The sequence below is a fragment of the Acanthopagrus latus genome, chromosome 3, assembly GCF_904848185.1.
Source record: "Acanthopagrus latus isolate v.2019 chromosome 3, fAcaLat1.1, whole genome shotgun sequence".
Lineage (NCBI taxonomy): Eukaryota > Metazoa > Chordata > Actinopteri > Spariformes > Sparidae > Acanthopagrus > Acanthopagrus latus.
In genome coordinates, this window is record NC_051041.1 from 1373306 (window position 1) to 1397500 (window position 24195).

The 24195-nt window shown below is 42.6% G+C and overlaps 1 protein-coding gene and 1 long non-coding RNA gene across 6 annotated transcripts in view; one reads left to right on the forward strand and one right to left on the reverse strand.

The window, feature by feature from the left end:
* Window positions 1–586: 586 nt before the first annotated feature.
* On the forward strand, window positions 587–13011 carry LOC119016703 (zinc fingers and homeoboxes protein 1-like). Of its 2 annotated transcripts, XM_037092847.1 has the most exons (9): window positions 587–985; window positions 1280–1408; window positions 2311–2793; window positions 3447–4070; window positions 4769–4895; window positions 5752–6963; window positions 7060–7191; window positions 7362–7801; window positions 9428–13011. In XM_037092847.1, exons 3-8 carry the CDS (start codon window positions 2435–2437, stop codon window positions 7791–7793), a joined length of 2886 nt encoding a protein of 961 aa, XP_036948742.1. In that variant the 5' UTR covers window positions 587–985; window positions 1280–1408; window positions 2311–2434; the 3' UTR covers window positions 7794–7801; window positions 9428–13011. The 2 variants fall into 2 exon arrangements, with proteins under 2 accessions (XP_036948742.1, XP_036948741.1); XM_037092846.1 differs by lacking the exon at window positions 1280–1408.
* Window positions 4694–24195, reverse strand: part of LOC119016706 — a 33561-nt gene continuing 14059 nt past the window's right edge. For 2 of the 4 annotated variants that reach the window (XR_005074240.1, XR_005074239.1), the window contains 2 exons: window positions 22928–23073; window positions 8423–11920 (listed from right to left, as the gene is read on the reverse strand). This is a non-coding gene — a long non-coding RNA (uncharacterized LOC119016706). Of the gene's footprint in view, window positions 5035–8422; window positions 11921–22927; window positions 23074–24195 lie in introns of those variants that run through there. The other 2 variants (XR_005074242.1, XR_005074241.1) reach the window with 2 other exon arrangements.

The following is a 24195-nucleotide window of genomic DNA, read 5'->3' on the forward strand; positions in this document are numbered from 1 at the left end:
AACATGTTAATTTATATAATTGTTGGTTTCTAATAATTCAAGTGTGTGAAGTGTCGCTGCTGTCCTCGGTACAGCGTGTTACTGTATCTTCTTGTGTAACTGTGAACGCGCTCCAGTGGCCTACTTCACTGTCACCGCTCAGAGCAGGAACACGCTGCTGTCGTCTGGCTGTGACGTAACGACGCACGCCTCAAACGAATCCGTCACGCTGGCCTCACTGCAGCGACGCTCGTTTCCGCTTTACAGAGATACCTTCAAAATAAGTGACTGGGAATTGTCGCATATATTAAAAAAAAAAAACTACTCACAAATATTTGATTTAATTGAAGAACACAAACAGTACAGAAGTAAATAATTACATGTATTGTGCCATGAGACGAAAGGTATTTATTCACGGATAGTTGTTTATTTAGTCAACTTTCTTATTTGCTAGTTTAGATTTTTTTGGACCAGGAATTTTCCATTAACAGTCAGAATCTCCAGAGGATCATCACTAAAAGTTTCACTTAAAGGAACAAAGAAACTTAAAAAAAACAAACAAACAAAATCACATAAATCACAATAGCAGTTAATATAGCCGTTATCTGAGCTTTTACTTTGAAAGGAACATTCCGGAAACTTTTGTCGGCCGTTGCTCGCTTGAAGCGGCGGTACAAAAAAAATGGCCATCGTCAGATTCGGTGAACTATCGGTGCTTTTTTTATTAAACTGCCGTTTTTACTGAGAGAGCAGCAGAAAGGAAACGATGCGAGTCGTGGCGGAGCTAGCTAGCAGCGGGGCTAACGGGCGGTAGGTCAGTTAGCTTGCTCCCGGCCGTCGCGGCGGCTCAGTGTCCGGCTGAAAGCAGATGGGCTCCTCGGTGTATTTGGGCAAAAGGCGGAAGACTGCGTATCAACAGACCGAACCGGAGATGCTACACAGCTACAGCCGCTAGCCAGCTCACTGTTTACTGCAAGATGCGGGCGAACGGCGGCCGATTGACCAGGTAAAAGCACACCGAGCTGACAGCGTGCTGCTAGCGGCGTGTGCGAACCTCCTGCCCGCTGCCACTTGTGGAGGACTGACCCGTTAAACAGAAGCTAGCTAACGTTAGCTAGGAGGAGGCTGGCACGGCTGCTGGGTAGCTACCGCTCCTCTTCCTCTGTTTATCTCCCACACAGTAAGCTAGCTGAGGAGGTTCAGGACACTGTGAGGGGGACGTGACTGTGCTGGTTCACAGCTGTGTGTGTGTGTGTGTGTGTGTGTGTGTGTGTGTGTGTGTGTGTGTGCGCGCGGACAGGAAGCTGCTGCATCAGGACTTCATCCAGCTGCTCCAAACTTCTTATCGGTTCATCTTTAGAGGCTCGCTCCCCTGATTTGTCCCATTTACCACAATCACGTGCTGCTCCCTCAATCAAAGACAGTCTCTGTACGTGTTTTTCCTTTTTTTTTTTTAGATTGATTAATATCGATAAGATCCAGTCAGATAAGAAAAAAAACAACCCACAGGAATGTTAATGTAGATGGTGATATGAGTAGTTAAATTGCCAAACACGCTGTACAGAACAGATGCATGGTGTAGATTTAATAACGAAGCCAGTAACGGTGTGTGCATCAGTAATATGAACAAAGAAAATATAAACAGATGTGATACAAACAAACAGTCAGCAGCCAAATTGTCACTCCAAAACAAACTGACGTCGACTGATAAGTTTGTTTCAGGTCGATGCTGATTATTAGTAATCAAACACGTCAACAACCAATATTTTAAACTTGGTTACATTTGCAGTTTATATAAAAATATTAAATACACTTTTGAGGTAATTCCATTCTCTGCTACTTTATTCGACTTTTATTTGACAACTTTTAGCTACTTTGTAGAGTCAGAACCAATCAGACTGGGTTGTGGGCGGGACACTGAGTGACACCACAGAACCGAGACTACAGAAAGAGACACAGAAGCACATTTTTAAAACATATTTATTTTTTCAGCTATCGGACAAAAAAACCCCAACACAATGATCAAAACAAAACTGCAGAAAATCATCCCCAGTAATCAGCTCGGCCGACGGCTCATGAACGTGTCTGAGCAAACCCGATGTGCTGTCTGCAGATGGTTATCATATTTACAGAAACCAATGTGCAGCTGACAAATCTGTCATTTTTTATTGAAGTCGCCTCAGAAACCTAACTTTACATCCACTTTAACATCTCATGTGTTAGGACTGTCCCAGTTTCCTGTTTGCACCTGAACACACCAACAGAACTACAAGAAAACATGATGTCGACATCTCACCAGGTGTTGATCCTTTGTTGCTTCCTCGTCTCCAGGTATTGAAGGCAGCAGAGGAAACATTTCGACTGAGGACCTCCTTCTTTATGGATCCACGGCAGGACGACCTGAACTGAGACAGCTTGAACACTCGGCTCGACACAGCGCTCACCGGACCTCAGGATGGCGAGCAGGAGAAAATCCACCACCCCCTGCATGGTTCCTCCCCGAGAACCCGTTGAGTCGGATCAGGAGATGGAGGACGTCTCGGACGCAGCCGAGGCGGAGGACAGTAACGGCGTGGCGACCGTCTCCTCTGAGGTTTCGGGTCTGCAGGAGGAGTGGGGCGAGGACGCAGACGTCAGACCGGTGTCGGACCACTACCTGGACTCCAACATGGCCGAGGGAGGCTATGAGTGCAAATACTGCAGCTTTCAGACCGCAGAGCTCAACCTGTTCACCATGCACGTGGACACGGAGCATCCCGACGTCGTCATCAACACGTCCTACGTCTGCATGGAGTGTGACTACCACACCAAGAGGTACAGCGCTCACGTTTTAATCATCTAAGAGCATCCAAAACTTTCACAAGTTCTCAAATCATTGACACAGGAGTGAAAACAATCAGATCACCAAAGATAATTCATCATTTGGCCTTCAAAGCTTCTGTAACTGCCACATGAAAGATGAACAGATGGTTGGTTTTATGCTCCGACTGCTGTCAGTAACATGTTGGTCACTCCTCTTTAAAAAGACTTTATCCTCGTGTCCTTTTGCACGATAGACAAGTTCAAATAATATTCACCAATAAAAAGTTTCCATAAATAAAAGATACGGACAATAAACAAATGATGGTAATTCAGTTTGTTACAAAGTAACAGTAAACTTGTGTAAGAAGAGACGAGAGTTGAGGATGAGAGTCTGGAAGTGATGCTGCAGGCTAATGCTAAGCTAGATGTGTTGTCAATAAAGTTGTGTGAAAGTCCTGAGAATCACTGATTCTAATTTTATTTAGATAATCAAAGTTGAGCGCTCACGTCGGTCGTCACCCTGAGTGATGAGACGTGTTGTTAAAGTCCTGCAGATATTTTTTCCTCATCACTCTTTATTTACCGTGAGCGCGTCTCTGTGTGTCGACTGTTTCAGTTTTTATTTCTGATAACAGAATTACTGACCCACGTTTCTCTCCGCCCAGTTATGACACGCTGCTGGCCCACAACGCCCGCCTCCACCCGGGCGAGGACAATTTCACGAGGACGATGGTGAAGCGCAACAATGAGACCGTCTTCCAGCAGACGGTCAACGACCTCACCTTTGACGGCAGTTTCGTCAAAGTGGAGGACGACGAGGCGGAGGACACGTCCCGCAGAGGCATCGCCCTCAGCAAGACGCCCATCATGAGGATCAAGAGCCGACCAGAACCCAAGAAGTTCAGCGCCTCGCACAAGATGGCCCTGGACGACGTCATCAAAGTGGAGAGCGACGACGAGGACGTGGAGAACATGGAGCCGCCCACGCTGTCCCCGGCGCCGATGACCCCCGCCGCCATCACCCCTCGCCTCATCCCAGTGTCCACGGCGGTGCAGGTCCAGGCCGTCCCGCAGAGCATCGTGGTCAACAGTCCCAACGTGCTGCAGATTAAAGGCGGCTCGGGCGGCGGCGTGCTGCCTCCCGGGACGCTGGCTCAGGTTCTTTCTGCGCTGCAGAACCAGCAGAACAGCACGCAGACGCAGACGCAGCTCCTCATCCCCATCAGCAGCATCCCCACCTACAACACCACCATGGACAGCAACGTCCTGCTGGTCAGCGCCTACAACAGGTAACTGCACCTGCGGGGGCGGGGCTTCTGTTGTGTTAGGTAGCGTTCTGCTGTGGTGTTCAGGAGCCATCGGGGAAACTCAGGACTTTTCTTTACTAGATTTTACAAACGGGGGAAAATTAATGTCCTGAAAATTTCCTAATGGAACAAAAAATCTACTTTTTTTCAAATGAAAACAAGTTTGAGAGAAAAATAATTGTCCAGAAAATTCTTTTCAGAACTTTTATTCATTCACTGTGTTTCATAAACTGGGAATAAAAGACAATTATCCTGAAACGTTTCATCTGGATGTTTCCCTAAAATAAACTTTGTCTCACCAGAAAGTGTTTTTCACCGGAAAACCAATTTTCACTATTTGTAAAACAGAATTCTATTGAAAATTTTCACTCAGTTTCGCACATGAAAATAAAAAAAAATTATTTGAAGCTTCTCCAGAAAACTTTTTTCAATCTCAAGAAAAAAAAGAAAACACTGAAAGACTTTCCTTCGATTGTGAAAATATAGATGATAATAAGGTAAATAGATGATTAGATGAATTCCCAAAGGTTTTCTCCCAGGAATGTAAACGTGTTTCTCATCTTTGTGTCTCAGCAGGTTTCTCTTGTTCACATGAACAAACAGACTGCAGTAGAAATCCATCTTTATTTCTATTTTCTCCTTTGTTTGTTGAAAACTAACTGGCGTTGTTCCGGTCGTAGGTTCCCGTACCCGTCGGTGTCGGAGATCATGGGCTTGTCTTCGCAGACGAAGTTCAGCGAGGAGCAGATCAAAGTCTGGTTTTCTGCTCAGAGGCTGAAACACGGAGTCAGCTGGACGCCGGAGGAGGTCGGTGCTCTCTGAGCTGCTTTCGCACTTCGTCACCTCGTCATTCTGTTTTGGGCTCGTTTCACACTTCAGTCCTTCACGCGACTCAACGCTGATGTTTTTTTAATCACTGTGAATGTGAGAGCGTCACATTTATGCCCTGAAAAACAGCCAAGAAATTGTAAGAAGTCAAAGAAAATGTTAAGTGTTTCTGTGTCAGACGTCGTTATTGAGATCGAGGAGAAAAGAAATCGTTACACAAGACATCTGATATAAATACTTCTGATGGATCATCCAGTAAAAGACGAGTCAGATTACAACATTTTATTTTAGAGGGTCAAAAATCTCAAACAGCTCTTTGGACGTTCTGCCAAGTTGGCAAGACTCCAAGTCGTTTTTCAAATCACTTCATAAAAGTAACTTTTATAGACTTGTTGTAATGTGATGAGCTCTTTATTGATTGTTCGACCTTTTTAAGTGGTGCTTTTACTTTCATTGCTTTGAGCTCGTCTCTTCACAGTTTATTGAAATTGATGATGATGTCGTATTTTGTTGGCGCCACTTTGTTCTTTATCTCCGAGGAACATAAACTCAGGTCAGGTTTTCAGTTCTCTGGTCGACATCATGTTTCAGCAAAGTACTTTGTAAATTAAACATGCGGTCACTTTATCACGCTGTCAGTCGATCCTGGTCTCAGTTTGTTGTGTCACAACAGAAGTTCTTCACTTTGTTTCAGATGAATCACAGTTATTCTGCCCTGAAGTTGCAGCATTCTGCTAAAGCTGGAGACAACTGAAAAGAACAAAATAAATAATGGCTGAGTATTTATTTTGGGTGAACTGTTCCTTTAACAGTCGACTGTTCCTCTTCTTCGCAGGTGGAGGAGGCGAGGAGGAAGAAGTTTAATGGCACGGTGCAGACCGTCCCTCAGACCATCACCGTCATCCCTGCCAACATCGCCGCTGCCACCAACGGCCTGCAGTCCATATTCCAGACGTGCCAGATCGTCGGCCAGCCGGGACTCGTCCTCACTCAGGTGGCCGGTAACGGCAGCACCATGCCGGTCGCCTCTCCCATCACCCTGACGGTCGCAGGCGTCCCTGGAAACCAGCCCAAAGCCGCCGAGCCGTCGACGTCAGAATCAAAGACTGAGATGTCGGCCGGCACGGCGCTCAGTTTGGACTCGTCGGCTTCCAAACCGAAGAAGTCGAAGGAGCAGCTGGCGGAGCTGAAGGCGAGCTACGGCAGGAGACAGTTCGCCACAGAGGCAGAGATATCACGACTCATGCAGGTCACCAAACTCTCCAAGCGAGCAATAAAGAAGTGGTTCAGCGACACGCGCTACAACCAGAGGAACTCAAAGGATCACCACGGCGTCCTGCTGAGCGAAACCTCGTCCAGCAGAGCCGCAACGCCCGGAGGAGGCAGAGGACGGAACAGCAGCGGCAGCGGGAGCCTTAATGACAGCAACAACAGCGAAATTGCCTCTACCACCATCATCATCGACTCCAGTGATGATGCAAGCGACTCCTCCCCAACTTCTGCCAACGCCCCGGGCTCGTCAGGGTCCTCCAGCGACCGGCGGATGAAATTCCGCCACGCCTTTCCCGACTTCACGCCACAGAAGTTCAAGGAAAAGACTGCGGAGCAGCTGCTCGTCCTCGAGGCCAGCTTCCAGAAGTCAGACACGCCTTCGGACGAGGAGCTGAGCCGGCTGCGTGCAGAGACGAAGCTGACGCGACGGGAGGTGGATGCCTGGTTCACTGAGAGGCGGAAAATGCCTTCAAAGGACGAGGAAGTCGAGGGAGATGGCGAGAAGGTGAAACCAGGGTCTGTGCCTTCGTCCTCTGCTCAGGAGCGGCAGAACACTCCACCCGTTGGCAGGAAGGCGGTGAAGAAGACACCAGAGCAGCTTCACATCCTGAAGAAGGCCTTCGTCCGCACGCAGTGGCCGACGTCCGAGGAATACGACCAGATGGCTGACGAGAGCGGCCTGCCGAGGACGTACATCGTCAACTGGTTCGGAGACACTCGCTACGCCTGCAAGAACAGCAACCTGAAGTGGTACTACCTCTACCAGAGCGGAAAGGTACAAGCGTTTTACTGAGGAGGTGTACGTAGTAGTTGTACTTCTTCAGAGTACTTTGTCTTGTCTGTGTAAACTAACAAATGTTGTGGGTTTAAGGTGGACGAGGCGCTGAACGGTGGAGCAAAGAGCCAGAAGAAGTCCAGGAAGCGTTTCCGTGGTTGGTCCAGGAGGACGCGCCGGCCGTACCCCTGCAAACGATCCCCACAGGAGGGCGCCGCCGCCATCAAGGTGTGTGTGCAGTAGACACTCGGCTGAGTTATCAGCATCAGACTTCACAAGTTAGAACAAGCAGATTTCACAAAATGTCCGTTTTCCTCAAATCATTTAAACATTTAAATTTATGTCAAGGATTCAGTTACTTTAAGACTGAGGCCCGTCTCTCATTGGTCCCCCTGCAGGTGAAGTCCGGTAAGACGTTTCTGAAGGACTACTACCTCAAACACCGAGCCCTGAGTGAGAAAGACCTGGACGATCTGGTGACCAAGTCCAGCATGAGCTACGAGCAGGTGAGGGACTGGTTCTCTGAGACGGCCAGGAGGGTGGAGGAGGGCAAGGAGCCCTTCAGCGAGGAGGAGGCCGAAGGAGAAGACGGGGAGGAGGAGGACGAGGAGGAGGACGAGGAGGAGGCGGGAGCAGCAGAGAACCCGGACAGCGAGGGAGAGATGGAGGTGAAGGAACAAGGAGAGGAGGCCACTGACGACGACTGCAACGAGGAAGAAGAGGAGGAGGAGGAAGCTGAAGAAGAGGAGGAGGAGGTGGTGGGGGACGATGACACAATCCAGGAGGAATCTGAAGGTGTCAGCCAATCACAGCCTCAGGAGCAGACATGAGCTGACAGGTGAGAACGTCACGTCTCGGTCCAGCCCAGAGAGATCAAACATGTAGAAACTACGGAAGCCCTGTAGGCCAAGAGATGAATCGCTCTCGTCTGGTGATCCATTTTCTCAGTGATTTGATGATCCAGCATATCTCCCCGAAGTTTTACTATTTTATTTTAATGCTGGAAGACAAAAACAAAGTTTTTGTCCTGAACTTTTTTTTAAAAGTGACTTTTTCACCAGGATGCACACAAGAAAATAAAAATCTCACTTATTCTGGTGGAAAAGTTCCTTAATTTTTCCCAGTTCTACATTTTTTGTGAGAAATACATTTTCTCACTCGAGGAAACGCTCAGCCTTTTTTAAGACTAAACAAAAGTATTTAAGGCTGGAAGTTCAAAAAAGAAAAACAAATGTTTTCTCCTGAACTGTTTCACACATGTAAAGTAAAAGGAATTTATAAAGTTTACGCTGACAAAACGCTCTCTAGTCTTAAATACAGGAGAGAAAAATATTAAGATCGAACTGAGAAAATCAACCACAGAGGAAAAAGGTGTGAGGTCGAGTAAAAAACTCTGCTGTGTTTATAACGTGAAAAAGCTCCTAATTTCTTTCCAGCTGTAAAAACATGAGAGAAAAAATAGTTTCATGTTTTTTATTTGTTTCCATTATGAGTTTAAACTTTTTGTTGTTGCATGTGAGAAAAGGGGAAAAAGTTTTGGCAGGAGAATTAAAAATTAAGGCTGAGATTTTTTTTCTATGTGTGAAAAGTCAAATTTGTCAATTTTCTCACAAAAAACTCTCCTGTAAACACTTTTTTAAAAAATTAAATCTATTTCAAACATGGAAGAAGAAGTTCCTCTGAAACGTCTTTCTTCCATTTGGTTTCACAGATGAAGAAAAGAAATCTGAAATTGTATCTTTCACTGTTGTGGTACAATTTATTTACTCATGTAAAAAAAATCAATTGACTGAAACATATAAAGATTTTCTTGGTAAAACCTTTTGTTTAGTTTCAGTTCTCATGGTCACAGGAGAGAAAACAGTTTCTCTCAGACTGACACTGGATCAGCAGAAACAAACGGTTCTTGTTTTGTCCCTCAGGGCTTCCGTACTTAAAAAGCATCTTTCTTCATTGTCTGTTTGCCTTAAATCCAAACACAAGTAGGATAATTGATGTTTTACAGATGCTTCGTCTCAGACACCCTGCTGCTGGTAAAGTTCCCTCTGAGCCAATGTTTCTGGCAAAATTAGTCAATTAATCAAGCAGCTGTTGTCTGTTTAAGTAATTTTATTAAACAGCTGTTCAGATGTGAGAACGAGCCGCACTTCTCTGTTTTCAATCATTTTAAAATTGATTTGTGATTTGGACTGCTGGCTGAGCACAACAACATGTTTACAGACGTCATGTTGAGCTGCGGGAAGCTGTTAGAAATTAATTGATTATGAAAAAGATCCCCAGGAACGACTGAAAGCTTAGAAGTGAAGAACTGACGCTCGAGTTAACAGTTAATCAGCCGACGTCGGGACGTTTGACCTGATATTCAGTCACAGTAAATATCAGGTCATCGTCAGAGATTTAAACACAGACGCATCTTCTGACATTTTACTGGAACATCCTGACTTCATGTTTGTTTCCTCCGCAGTGTTAACGTTGCTCCCCCCCGGAGACGACAACACGTCAGTGTTTCTCAGCTAGCGGGTCGGGACCCAAAGATGGCCGCAGGAAGCTCAGACGGGTCACAGTTCAGATGGACGCTGGGTTTTGTGCCTTCGAGATGAACTTTGGGTCGTGATGCAGCTGAGAAGCACTGAGCTGAACAGACGGACGTCAGGATGTAGTTTGTTGTGCTGATGAACTGTGGGGACCAACGCCTCCTCCAGAGTAAGTTCCAGCTCCGCTCCTGTACAAATATCAACGCTTTTATTTTGGTGAGAATGACAGGGCTTTTATTTTGGCCTTTTTTTGTCATTTTTCTTACAAATAAAAAAAAAGTTTTGCGGTAAACTTTGTATAAAGAAAAAAAAAACATTTCTAAGAGGTGAGACCTCGCATGGATTTCTCCTTAAGATACGTTTTTCAAAATAAAGGACCATCAGATTCTTTCTCAAGGGAACGTCCCCGAAAACCGTCAGTGAAACTTTGTGTTGTTCTGAAAGAAAAAGGTTTTTAAAACCAAACTGGGTTTCTGTTTTTTTTTTTTTTCTGTGAGTAGACAACTCAGATTAGTGCCATTCTGTTTTCTACGTCTTTGGTTTCAAATCAACAAATCAGTGCTGGAATCAATTCCACGTTGATTGTTTTAACGTTTTTGTATTTTGTTTTTCTCTCTCAAGTGATTTGTTCAAAGTCTGGACGACGTTTTAATATAACGGGGACGAAATCCATTTTACTATTATTATGCTACTCTGAGTTCTTTTGAATATGGTGATAATTTTATGTGTTTCAGGTGTTTTGGGTCCATTCAGTTTCAACGACGCCAATTCAGTTTGTGAATTTACCTCGAAGGGAAAAATCCACCTGAAAACTCTTTATCCCACAATGCACCTGTGAGAGTGACGCTGAAAACTTTGACTAGAGACAAACTGATGTGAGACTTTGCAGAAGTTTCAGTGAGAAGGATTTATGAGGCTCTCTTGTTGTTTTTATTAGCTTGGAATGAGTCTTTTACGTCTCCCAGCATCCGCCATGTTTCTACAGTAGCCCAGAACAGACAAACATGATCAGCTTTTGTGTATTTATCAGCCGCTACAAAGTTTAGGGTAACATTCAAAGAGATGTCACTAAATCCTACACAGTAAACTGTAATTTAAGTCAGATCACGATGTAATGGCTGACAGTAATTAAAGCCTGTCTGATGGTCAGAAGTACGGAAGCCCCTGAGGGACAAGTGAAGAAAAGTTTTTTTTTTCTGATGATCCAGTTTCAGTTTGATCTAAATAGTTTTTTCTCTCCTGAGAACTGTTGGGGAGAAAAGTTGACCAGTATACTCTATATAACTTGATTAAAAACATTTATATATTTAATTGTTTTACTTATTTTGACAACAGGAACTTTCACTATAAAAAATATTTTCACCACCAAAAATGTTTTTCTTTCACACCAAACTTTTTCTCCCCACAAATTTTATTTTCCACAAATTTTAAGATTTTAAAAAAGTCTCCTGTCAAAACTTTTCTTTTTCACTCAAAGTGTTTTTGAGAGACTGATGTTGACGACAGGAGCTTTTACAATTTAAAACCATAAGAGTTTTTGTCTGAAACCAGGTGAAAAATAAGAAATCATCAAATTGAGTGTTACTGAAACAAACACTGACTGAAAAGAAGGTTGTCTGGAGGAAAACATTTTTTGTAAGACTAATCTTCAACACTTTTTTCCCAAAATAAATTTTGCTAGTAAAACTTTTCCCTCCAGAAATTTTCAGGAGTTTTTCCCCCTCAATGTGTGAAACCGTGGAAGTGTTTGTTTTTGTAATACTCACTTTGACCACAAGAGGCTGAATTTCACCACTAAACTGTTCCAAAGACAACTGAAAGTTTTAATTATAAAAAAAAACAATGATGTTTCCTTCCAATATATTTTGGATTCATACATCTTTTCACCTGTTTTCTCAAATAATAACCTGACAAAACTTTTTCCACCAGTTCTCGAGTCATAAACACAAAAACATGGATCACCAGAAAGAATTAATTCTGTACAATAACGATATTAGAGAATAAAAAGTTCCAATATTATGACAAAGATTTATAGCAGAGGACATTTTACAGTTTAACAATAAAATAATGTTGCCTTGAATCATCAGTGCATCAAAACAGTTAACAAGGAAATTAATGTTTTTAAGAATTCCTTAATTTTGGGTGCATCAGATCAAGCTTGGCACTTTTTTACAGTGTAAAAATGAACTTGTTCATGTTTCAGTTTCCACCACAGACGTGTTGAAAGTTTAAACATCTCTGACCGTCTCGGATCGTTCGATCACTCACACAAATCTGGTTTGTCTCTTCGTTCTTTATGATGCGACTGAAGACGTCAGCGGTTCACTGATGAACAACGAAGTCAGATGTTGAACAAGTTAACTTCTTGCAGTTCAGGCGTATGTTGAGGAATGTTGAAAGGTATTCTGGGAAATGTAGGAAACCTGGTGGGAGGAGGCAGAAATCATGTTTAACAAGAATCATGAGTAAAAACAGAACCGAAGTGTTTTAAGGTGGATTTTTCCTTCGACATGAAGTTTTAACGTTTTCAGTTTTGACGGTTACACGCTGAAGCTTTCAGTCGCCCGTCGGCCATTTTAGACGCGTTCCTGAATCGCTCCTGTTTTTCGGGCTGCGGGTCATTTTTTAAAACAAAGATTATCCGAGTTGATGGACTTGAAAGCGAGATGAACCCAAATACTGTTTGTGTCCTCGTCCAAAAGAAAGAAAACAAAAGAAAAAAACAAAAAAAACAAAGGCATGTGTGCTCTTCTTCAGGAAACAGGCAACTTTACCTCAGTCAGTTAAGCTACAAACTCGGTAAGATTGTGACATTTACACTTTACAACAGTTTTTCTTTTTTCTAGAGAATTCAATACTGTATGCATGAAAATACGAGTACACAATAATAATTATGTCTTTCAGATGGCATTTTGTTTTTCTGTTTGTTTTTGTCCTCGCCACCAAAGTCATTGAATCACTTTAAAAAGAAAAGTAGAAGAAAAGAAGAAGAAGAAGACATAGTTATTAGTGCGTTTATCTGCTCAAATACGGGTGAACTAGTAAACAATCTTTCAGGTTTTCCACAAGAATTACAGACGATATTTTAGGGACAGGAAACCACAAGCACTTGGCTCAGTTCCACGGGAACTTTTTAACTTTTTCATACGTGGGGTGAAAAAAAAAAAAGAAAAAAGAAGAAGAAATAAGCTTTTATTTTGCTTTTCTCTGCTCTCTTTCTGTGTTTACTGAACCACGTAGGAGTCTGTTAGAATATGCAAACATTAAGAACAATCAGCGGGTCGAGAGCTGCTCACCTGTCGAGTCAGCGTCTCTTTGATTTGGGTTTTTATTTTATTTCCTCAGCGACATGGGATCCTTATACGAGCTCTGTAATCGGACGCCTCTCTGCCATTCTTTACATCGCTTTAATAGCCAACAGTTTTTAGTAGTTAATTTATTTATTATATCTGGACTTTCATGGATATCTTTTTTTGTCTGCAAGCAAAAAATAAAAAGTGAAAATCAAATTTGATTCAGAGGCTGTTTGTTGTTTTTATCTGTGTGCTGTTCTGAGGATTTTCTTTATTATCGATGAATCAAAGTTTAACATCTTTGTGTTGACGGTGTTTCTTCAGGCTCTGGGAAACGATTCTGACTTTTACCAACACATCAATATTTATCCTGTGAACATTGTGTTTAGTGTCAACGACAATGTTTCTACACAAGCTTAATAATAAATGAGACAGTCGGGTGAGTCTGGTGAAAATGAAAGAAGGAAACTGAAAATGTCAGGTGTGTTTTTTTTCTCAGTTTCAGACATGGAAAAACAAAATTCTCTGAAATTCCCTCGTGTGGAATGAAGCAAAGAAAAACACGAGGGGAAAAAGTTTGTGTGGACTCGAATTATTTTCTATTTTATTTTTTATTAATTAAAAAGAAAAAGAAAAAACATTTGCATGTATGAATCAATGACTTTTTCTTTCTCAGATTTTTTTCAACTCATTACATTTTTTAATTCACAAATCGATCACCAGAGAAAAAAACATCTCTTGCCCCTCAGTGTTTCACAGAGGTTAAAATCTCTCTCTGTCTTTTGACGGATAATGGTAATAAAAAAACTTTCTTTTTTTTACACAATGTCACATGCGGGAGAAAATATTGTCCCAAAATCAATTAAAAAATAGTATTTTTTTTTCTCCTGGGAAACATTTATTTTTCTTCTGTGTTTTGTCACAAGTTTTTCTTTTTTTTCTTCACTGGTTGAAATACTTTAAAGAAAAATTTATCTTGATTTTTTTTTTTCCCCATCCACACATTTTTTTTTTTTAAATGAATAATCATCTTAAAAAATGATTGGAAACTTTTTTTTTATAGCTCAATATTAATTCTCTCTCCAGTGAAACATCAGTTTTTACTTGGTTTGACACAACAAACAATTTTTTGGCTTGAATAATGATGTTTAGTTTGACATTTAGTTTCTTTATAAACAAAACAAACAAATTTTACTATTTTCTGTCCTGACGTTTTTTTCTTCACTGGATTTAATATTTCAAAGATTATTATTTTTTTAAATATAAAAAAATCCAGTCTCACACATGAAAAAACAGTCTTAATTTTTTTTAAAATAAAAAATCCTTGAAATCATTTTTTTTACTTGATTTCACAAAAATGTGTCGCCCAAAAAAGTATTTTACGTTCGACTGCACACATGAAAAAATAATTTTTGCTCAGAAACATTCGGTCTTACTTGATTTGACAAAACATACAATTGAACCATTTTTTTGTTTGTTTGTTTTTTTTGTCCTACGTCCGAATGTGAAAGAAAAAAATTCTCCAGAAAAAGAAAAGAATAAAATAAATGGACATTTTTTCCCTCCTGGAAATCACTTCACTTGACTCAGTTTCACAAATGAGAAAAAAAAGAACAAACTCATGATTTTTTTTATTATGTCAACACAGATGACAAAAACACTTTTTCACCACTTCCAGTCAGAGAAACAGGGAACAATAATTTAACGTGTGAAGTCGACTGATTGTTTTTTCTCCCTGGAGAATCTTTTTTTTTGTTTCATGTGTGAAACCGAGCAAGAAAAAATAGTTTCACTCAATTTTATACATGAAATAAGAAAAGATAGTCGATATATTTTCCCCCTCGACTCTGTTTCACACATGAAAAAACATTTTCCAGTATTTTTTTTTTCTCTTCACAATAAAATCCTCCTGAAAATGTTTTTACATGGAAACATTTCATGTTTTTAAGGTGGAATTTAGTTGTATTTTCATGAAAGACAGCAGTATTTAGTTCAAACTGTGCTGCAAGTGTGTTTTATTTATTTACAGTATTTAACTCAACTGCACTACTGTTATTAAAAAATATCATATTCAAGTTCATATCCAATTTAATGTATCAGGACATTATTTTATGACATTATAATTCAGTCTCTTCTGTTTTAACTGATAATAATTGATTTGTCTTCACCGTGAAGTTATAATTTTACATCTTTACATCCCTGTTTTTGTCTTCACTTAATCAAGATGAACATCAGACTTATATTTCACTATTTTCATTTTAAACTCGAGTAAAAGATCCGACTTTGCTTTAAATTCACCCATCAGTTGGCGTTTCTGCTGTATTCATATGAACTGAACCGTGACCTTTGACCTCTGTGCTGTGGCCGCTCTGCTGCATCACATCTGATGAATGAGGAAATAGTTTTCATATTTCGATTTTATTCTGCGAATGTTTCTTGAAGATATTCCCGTCCTGTGAGTCTCTGACGCCTCTCCTCCCTGCGAGCAGCCTCGTTCCCACACTCAGCCTGTATTTTTCGTCCTTGGTGACCCGCCTGAATCATTCAAGGTATTCAGCGCCGTCGCCAAGTGCGCCTAGTGAAATACCATAGAAACCAGCAGCACCATAGAAACCAGTCTAACCAGTCCAGGGAACATACTGTTCTCCTCCAGATTCAAACTGCTGCCTCTGCGCTCGCCACGCCACCTTTTCACCGCCCGACCCGACACGCCGAGCTTCACGTTCTGGGGGAGCGTGTCTGTCATTTTTTTGTCTTTTGGTTCGGTCCGTGCTGGTTCGGGCTGAATTCTGTCCGAGAGGCGGCCGGAGGTATTTTTTTTTCCGGGAGCCATGTTGGGGCGTTCTGGCACGTCTTGCCTGTGCTGTGGTGAGATAAGAGGGTTTAGCGTTGCGGTTGCGTTTCCCTCCAGCAGATGGCAGTGTGAGCTCAGACACCGCCTCTCCTCCGCCTCCTACTGTAAATCATGTAAAGCTGGCTGGGGTTAGGTAATACACCATTTGTTCACAGATCTGGGCATTATCCAGCCTTCCTGGAAGTTCACTGGCTCAGTTTTTTTTTTTTCCTAATTTCTCTCCTGGTTTTTTTTCGTGCCTCTTGTCAGCGGAGGAGGGGGGAAAAAGGTTGATTCATGTTCCTGCACAACAACATCGAGCTCTGCCCCATTTTGTGGCGTCGGGTCTCCCTCGAAAAACACCAGTTACACGCCGCAAATGGTTTTGGCAGAGGCCTCTGTGGGAACACGAGCAGACCGCCGGGCTCGCCGAGGGATCAAAGTCGACTTGGGTTTTTTTTGTTTTTTTCCGGGGGGGGCGGAAATTAAAGGAAAAGAAGAAGGGGAAGGCGGGGAGTGAAGAGTTAACCTGCACAAGACCCGTCTGAACCAGGGGTGGGACCTCCTCCCCTCCTAATCAGAGCACAGAGAAAGGGATGAGGGAGGCGGGGGAGGAGGAGGAGGAGGAGGAAGAGAAAATTAGAGCCGACACGAGTGGTGTGAGGGGCCGAACAGAGGCCGCGTGAGGACAGTCGAGAACCCTTTCACTACTGACCTACTTCTACCAACACACACACACACACACACGTCCGTGTGTGTGTGTGTGTGTGTGTGTGTGTGTGTGTGTGTTGGGAGTCTATATGGCAGGTCGATGAGGACTAAATCTCGTGTTTAATGCTTCACACACACACTCACACACTCCATCTTGACAGCACACTCTCAGAAAGCAGCGGTTCTGTACCGGATCTTTTCGGGTCCGACCTCGTGTCTCGTACGTGTGATAATAAGTAAAATAAGAGCTGAAATAGTGAAATCACAACATAGAGAAGTGAATCACTTTTAATTAACACTTTAATGTCTTTTTAACCCTTTGTGCAGGACGACCAGGTTTACAGTAATCTAGTGGCGGACGGCGACATGACAGCTGATTATTATAGTTTTATAATTCTTATTTTATCTTTTTGTTGCTTGAAGATGTGGTATTGTAAATCCAAAATGGCGGCGAGAAGAGGAGACACACCGCGTCACTCTGGAACAAACGTTAAATCCAACGCAACATGCCACAAAAAAACCCCCAAAAAATCACCGAGCTCAGGTTCAGAAAACGTGTTTCAGTTTAAAATATCGGCATTGTTGCCACAAACACAGCTGGAAAATGTTCCTGTGTCTATTTTCAAAAATATTTTAGCGGATTCGTGCTCATACATGTTGAAATGTTGCCTCAACACGTATAAATATCCAAACGTCTCGTCCATAATATCCAGAGGTTTCATGCTGTCAAATGTTGAAACAGTCTCACACAGTCGTCTCTGGCTCGGCAGCTTTTTAAGCACAAAAACACTTTGTTAGGGCTCGAAAAGATCACGGTTCGACTTAAAACTCCTGATTTTGTTGCTGTAAACACGGTCAGAAAATGTCCTGACATGTCTTTAAAAACACTGAGTGGTTTCACACTAATAAATGTTGAAGCGGTGTCAGATACAGATGTGTTTTCAAGATCTTAATATATATTAAAAATAATAAATAATAAGTTGAAAAATGTTTTTTTAATCTGTCTGGTTTTCTAAGAATAACAGAATTTAGCTGTTACTCCTCAAATTCTATTCGGTTTTAACAATGACACCTTTTTTTTTCCCAGAAATGTTTTTTATCACTCAGACATGAGAGAAAAATTCTCGAGGGGAAAAAAAAAATCCTTTCATCCTTTTTTCAGATGCCAAAAAAAGAAAAAAGAAAAAAAACATTTTTTTAGGAACTTATAAAAATGATCCCACAAAACATTTTCCCAGCAGTTCTCAAGTCATGAACGCAGGAGAAAAAACTATTAGATGAAACTTTGATCATCAAAACATATTTTCTTTCTCATTCTTTCACTCACACACATGACAAAGAAAAATTATCCTGGAAAAATACTTTTTTTTCAAAAAAATATTTTTACCTTGGTTCTACACATCAAAACAACTAGACTTATCTATTTTTTTTCTCCTGAATCAAATAAATAAATAAATAAAACTCAAACTGAAAAAATTAAATAATTAAGAAAAATTCAAAAACAAAAACCAAAAAAAATTCTCCTGAAAATATAAAAAATATCACCTGGAAAAATCACAACACGACAAATAAAAAAAAAAAACTTTCATGTGGCAAAATTAAGTAAATTATCTCAAGTCATAAACATTGGAGAGGAAATAGTTCAGATTTTCTGGAAAACCAGAAAAAAAACACAGCTTCATTTGTCCCTCAGGGCTTCCGTAGTTTAGACCAACACGTCACCGTCTGTGATATCACAAGTTTCGATATGAAAAGTTTCTCACATTTGCATTGAATTTCAAGAAAACCACTCAAAAGAAAAAATGTAATATTTCAGTTTATAGAAGCCAGAAACAGCTGTCAGTCAAAATTCCACACAAGCACAGTTTTTCCTCGCAGGTTTGCGATCAACACAAACGACTTCCGTTGTTTCTGCCTCTCTGTGGTCGCGGCCGGTCTGATGGAGCTCCGGGGTTCCTCGCTGAACCCTCCATGAGAGGATGTTTCAGAGTGCAGGCCGCGCTTTGCTGTGTGTTTTTCTTTTTTTTCTCCTGCTTTTTTCAGCCGATTACGCAGCAAAGAGCGAGCGAGCGAGGCTGGAGAGATATAGACTGATAGAGAGAGAGAGGGAGAGGGAGGGAGGGAGGGAGGGAGGCCGAGGCTGTCTGGTGCTGCTGTGGGTCATTCTGAGGACAACTCTCCTCTCTTCACCTCATCTCTCGCTGCCTCTCCACCCTCCTCTTCTTCTTCCTATACCCTCCCCTCACTCTCTCACTTCCCATACCCTCCCCCTCCCCCCTCCCCCCCTCCTCCCCCGTCTCCTCCCATGCGTCTGCAGCTTGTGCCTGCGGTCGCTGCCTGCTCGCTGCGTCGGCCTACATATCCAAACGCCTGGATGAGTGGACGACTGGCTGCACGCGAACCGAGCTGCAGCATCAACGCATAGCTTTTCATACGCAGCCACTGTGGCGGTGAAGTCATGCATTCATCCATTAATCTCCATTATGAGGAGGACAGACAGGGATGGACGGCGCGCGGCTGTCACGGCAAGACTGGCATAACGTATGAATAATATACAGGAACATCGCTGCACGCCGACACACTAAAGGTCCTCACAGGTGAGATAACAAATATTCCCATACAGACACTCGACACAGGAGAGTTGGGAGGCTGCTGCAGAAAGTACATTTAACAGACAGTTTATAATCTCCTGCAGGCAAATACAACAACATTAATACATCAAACTGTCTGAGGTCACCGACAAGATACTTTAAAACTATTTATTTCCCTTTACAGATGATGAAATCAGCTTAACAATTGAATTAAAAGTCTGTAGTTTTTGGTTTGTGATGACAGCGTGAACCGGAGCTCGAATCGACTCCACAAGTTTTTACAAAACCTTCTGATTCATGTCAACAAACACCTCAGAGCTCTGACGGAGACCAGAGTCCTGACTGTCACCAGACCTCAACCCTGCTGCACATTTATCAGGACCTTACACCAGCTTGTGGAGTCCATACCAGCTCATGTGCAGGCTGTCAATGAAGAATAAAGAGGACAAACCAAACACAAAGATATTCTGAAATCCATTCCCCCGTTTGCTGCTGGTGAGCAGACTGTCAGCTGTACTTTCCCCTTTAAACACACCAACTCCTTTGACTTGCAGCTGTATCTGGTCTGGGCAGAACGGACAGGTGGAGCTGGAAAAACTCTGTTTTAGCATTCAGCTTTAGCCACCAGGCTGCTCATGGACATCCAGCCTCTCTAATCTGTCCAGGAGCGACCAAGAGTAACGTTTGTCAGGAGGGAACTGAAGCAGCTGAAGAGTGCAGTGTGTTTACTGGGGAAAGAAGAGGAGACAACTCCTCTGCCGCTTAGCACCGCAGGAGAAACTTGAAAATTAAATGCTACCAAGAGGATCGATCAAATTTGTTGTGGTCCGTGTAATTTCTGAGGAGGTGCACAGGTTACGCATGTGCACAGACGAGGTTTCCTTTTGCAACTAGATTCAAGGTGAAAGAGACAAACTGCTGCCTGCTCCTTTAATATTCCTGTTTGTTTCTATGATCACGGTTAACGTTAAATTCTTGACCTTCCGCCTGTTAAAACACACCTGTCAGTGAATCATTGAACAATACGGAGACCGTGGACTGTGGTGTAAAATCACGAGGATTCATTATCTGTGGAAGACGATTATCAGCACCAAGTTTGTTTGTTTTTTTAAATATGCTGAGCAGCAGCATCACAACGCTGCAGCTTCCTGAGTGTCAAGAATTAAGCGTTTTGCAGGAATATTGAGAACAAACGACCATGGAGGGTTCTTTAAAAACTTGACGGTCCAAACTGAGAAGCTGAATCACGCGGCAGGACTACGTTCAGTCTGTATGTGACTGGTAAACGTGTCTGCGGCGGACATGTTGCCTTCACTGTCTGTGCAACTCCACTTCAGCCGTGACCGGTCGACCTCAGTGTAATGAAATCTCCCTCCGCTGGCGTCTGTACACATGATACATCAAGTCGTATTGCATGTCTGCAACTGAGGGACTAATGTGAACGCTGATGCATGAGGAGCTTCTTCTTTATTATTATGTCACATTTAACTATTTATGAGCCTGTTCCAAACCACCCGACTGCGTTGTATTCACTTCCTGATCGTTCTGTCAGCCGAGGTGGCTTTAGTTTTAATTTTCTGCCTCCCATCTTCTGTTGCCTTCAGGTGCAGGATCTCTCTCAGGGTATCACTGTTCATGCTAACGAATTAGGTGCTAACAGTCGTCACAGCTCTCATTATATCTGTTCAATCAGAAGAAGATTGACAAAACTGAGCAAACGAGACAATGTTTCTGTCCTCCGTCGCCCCACAACACGACTCTCCAGGCTTCTATTAGCTGTCAGACTGCTCCAGCTCTCCTCCTCCTCCTCCTCCTCCTCCTCCGTTGGCTGATAATCCCTCCAACATGAGAATAAATAATTCACCGCTGTCGGCTCACAGCCACGTCCCTGCAGCTTTTTGTGTTTTCTCCTCCCTGGATTTTAAAGTTTACATGCTCGATTTATGTGTGGCCTTCTGACTTCTTTCTTCTTCTTTTTTTTTTTCATTTTTTTTTTTTTTTAACTGAACATCTTTTCAGGAGGAGATAAATGTTCCTCTCTTCATTCCTAAAATGAGTGAGAACAGTTTGTGTCCCGCCGCTGTGAAATATAGTCCCTGCAGGCTGCTCTGTCAGTAGATGAAATGTCAGTCCGTGGTGCTTCCCCTCCTCTGTTCTGTGATAATCCCTTTAACATGAGAACATTTGCTGTGTCAATCCAGCCTGCCTGTCTAAACCTCCACCCCTCCTCCTCCTCAGCCCCACCCGCTCCTAAATGAACTAATGGCCGCCTGTCTCGGATGCCTCAGCTCTGACAGATCGGTTGGCCGGACCGCCGCGTCCTCACAGGACCCCTGACAGGCTGCGTTCACACACACCGACATCCTGGTCGAATCCCTGCACGTATAAAACGTTTAAGCTCAAATCTGAAGGACGATTGTTTGCGTCACGGCAGCAGCGACGGGATGTAACCAAGAACTGTGGTGACGTAGCAGAGGTCGGCAAATTACTCCAGAAATAACATGTGTTACATAATTCTAGTTACCATCGTTTGAAGAATAAAGTGTTTCACTGCTTCTGCGTTACTTTCATCAACATGACTGCAACAAATAAAATAAACAACAGGTCATATTGTTTCTCCTCTGCAGCCTCAGACTAACCTCAATCAGAACTTAATGATTATCATCATTTTTGTTTTGTTTTGAGTTCGGCTGCGTTGAAGAAACAAACTGAAAAAGTCGCGTCTCGCTGCAGAAACTGTCGGACCGACTGGGCTGCAAACTGGGAGCGCTTGCTGCACTCCACAGGATGGCCCTGAGGTGGAAACTAAACAGAAAGGGGTGGAGACACTTTTGTGCTGTAGGCAGCAACATAAAGAAAACAAACATACCCAACAACAGCTGGCAGGAAGAAGAGAAAATATGTCTCCTGTCATAAGAAGTTAGGACTGTCTGTCTCGTTTCGTGTGTCACTTACTCCCTATAACAAATGTACTGGATGTTATAAAAGTGTACTGTACCTTGCTTTGAATAAAAACTATAAATGGAAAAAAAAAGAAGTTAGGACTGGAGGAATATAAATTATCGACGAATGGACCCAAATTATCACTCCGTCTCTTTTCTTATTGCACCATCAAATAAATTATTCTTCAGTTCTTGTGGTTTCTGTTAAATGAACTGAACGACTGAATTGTGGAAAATCTAACTGATCTAACTGTGTTACTGCTTAAAGTAACAGATGACTGTAACATGTTGCTCCCAACACTGTCGAGTACAAATTAAAACAACTCCAGTCTTTTATTTTTCTGCTCTCTTCTGCTCAGCCACATCTCGGAGGGAGATATTGTGCTTCTTACTTCACTACATTAATCTGACAGCTTTAGTTGTTTTTACAAATTAAAGTTTTTGAATGAAAAACATAAGACGAGTCTCCAAAAGCCTTGAGATCCCAAACTGATGTACAAAGACGTTTTACACAGCCTTGAAGTGACGATCAGTTCGTGAGTCGACACCAGACGAGGTGTTATAAGTCAAGTTTTGTATTTTTTGGGTTGTTTTTTTTCATTTTTAAAATAAGTCCTGAGCTACTTCAGTTGTTCAGGAGAAGTCTTTACGCTGGTTTACTGTGAAGCTCCAGAAATGTTTTGTGGACTACGAACCTGATCTGACTTTACATCATCGCAGAGGGAGGAGATAAAGACTCGATATACATTTTTTGGGGAACTTACCCTTTAAAGCACTTCCCATTTTTACTTGTTAACTCAAGAACGCTTCCACCTCTGAAGTTTAGAGCAGCAGAAACAAGACATCTTTGTGCAGCTCCTTCAGTCTGAACCAAACCCTCAGAGGCGCCGGACAGGAAGTCAAAAGATTTGTGAAAACTTCTCCCGGCAGTGTGAACAGAACCACAGAGAGCAGCGGCGGGTCGGACTGAGGACTCCTCGTATATGACGAGGAGGGAGAGTGTGCGTGTTAGGTGAACGTGTGTGTGTGTGTGTGTGTGTGTGTGTGATGTGGTGGAAACCTGGCCTGTGTGACGGGTCTTCCCAGGATACCAGGCAGTCAGCTGGATGTACACACCGCCTCGTGCAGTCCAGCGCTCTCACGCTTGAGGCGGCGAACAGACTCCGGGCCGGCATGTGTTCTCCCAGCCGACGATATAAGACCCTCCTGACGAAAAACACAATCAATAAAATAAATAAATAAAAATGCCTGGGCCGCGAGTCACCTGTTCACCTGTTCAGGAGAGACTTTTATATACCGTTGGTCCTGTTTATTCACTGGCTCTAAAACCCATCCGCTCACCACCTCAGTCTTTCAGGTCACTACACCAGTAAACACACATTCTCCACCCACGCAAACACGTATGCATGAATGCAGGCAGAGAGCCACACATGAGCGCACAGACGTACTCTCATCCTCCGCAGAGGAAAAGAAAAAAAACAAAAAAACAAGCCGACTGTGAGCAGGAGCGAGGGCCGGCTGGCTGTCCTCAGGTGACCCCACATATGCTGCAGCTACACCGCAGCTTTAAATAGAAACGCTTTTATCTGGGTGACCGACTGGGAACCAGTCAGACCTGCAGCTGACACCTCCAGCACCGACTCGCAGGCCGCGGGAACAAACTGCTGCTCTGGACGAAGGAAAGTTTATCTGCGTGTCTGACAGGAGACGGAGAGGCTTTAAAGGGCAACGCCACCAATTCTACTATTATTAAACTGCGTTAACTGGTCTTCTGAAAAAAAAAAAAAAGTTGTGTAAAACCTTTTTGTGGCTTCAGACGAAGCTGCACGTACTCTGATGAGTTGCATTGTGGGTAATGTAGTCACAGAGTTTTTGAAAAGCAGTCCACTGATACTGGACTCATTATGAACAGTTTAAGAATAAATGTTAAAAATCATTAATTTCACACATTCTTCAGCACTTCCAACCTACATTACCCACAATGCAATGCAGCCACTAGGTGACTTCACTATCAACTCTCACCTAATTATATCGGTCTATGACTCTGAAGACCCGGAGTTGTTTTAACTAAGATGTGATGTTATTTAGAATAAAGTGAAACGTGTCATCAGCATAAACAGAAACGCAGTGAACAGAGTGAACGTGGTGATTTATCTGGACTGAATTATTATCCCAGTCCACTCCTGAGTAATTATATCATTATCAATAACATCAGTTCATACTTTGTTGTGTTCAACAAAACAAAAACCACAGCTGCTGGTTCATCTGTCGTCTGTCTTTCCACGTGTTTGTGTTGAAGCACAATGGACACAAACAGGTTTTTATCTG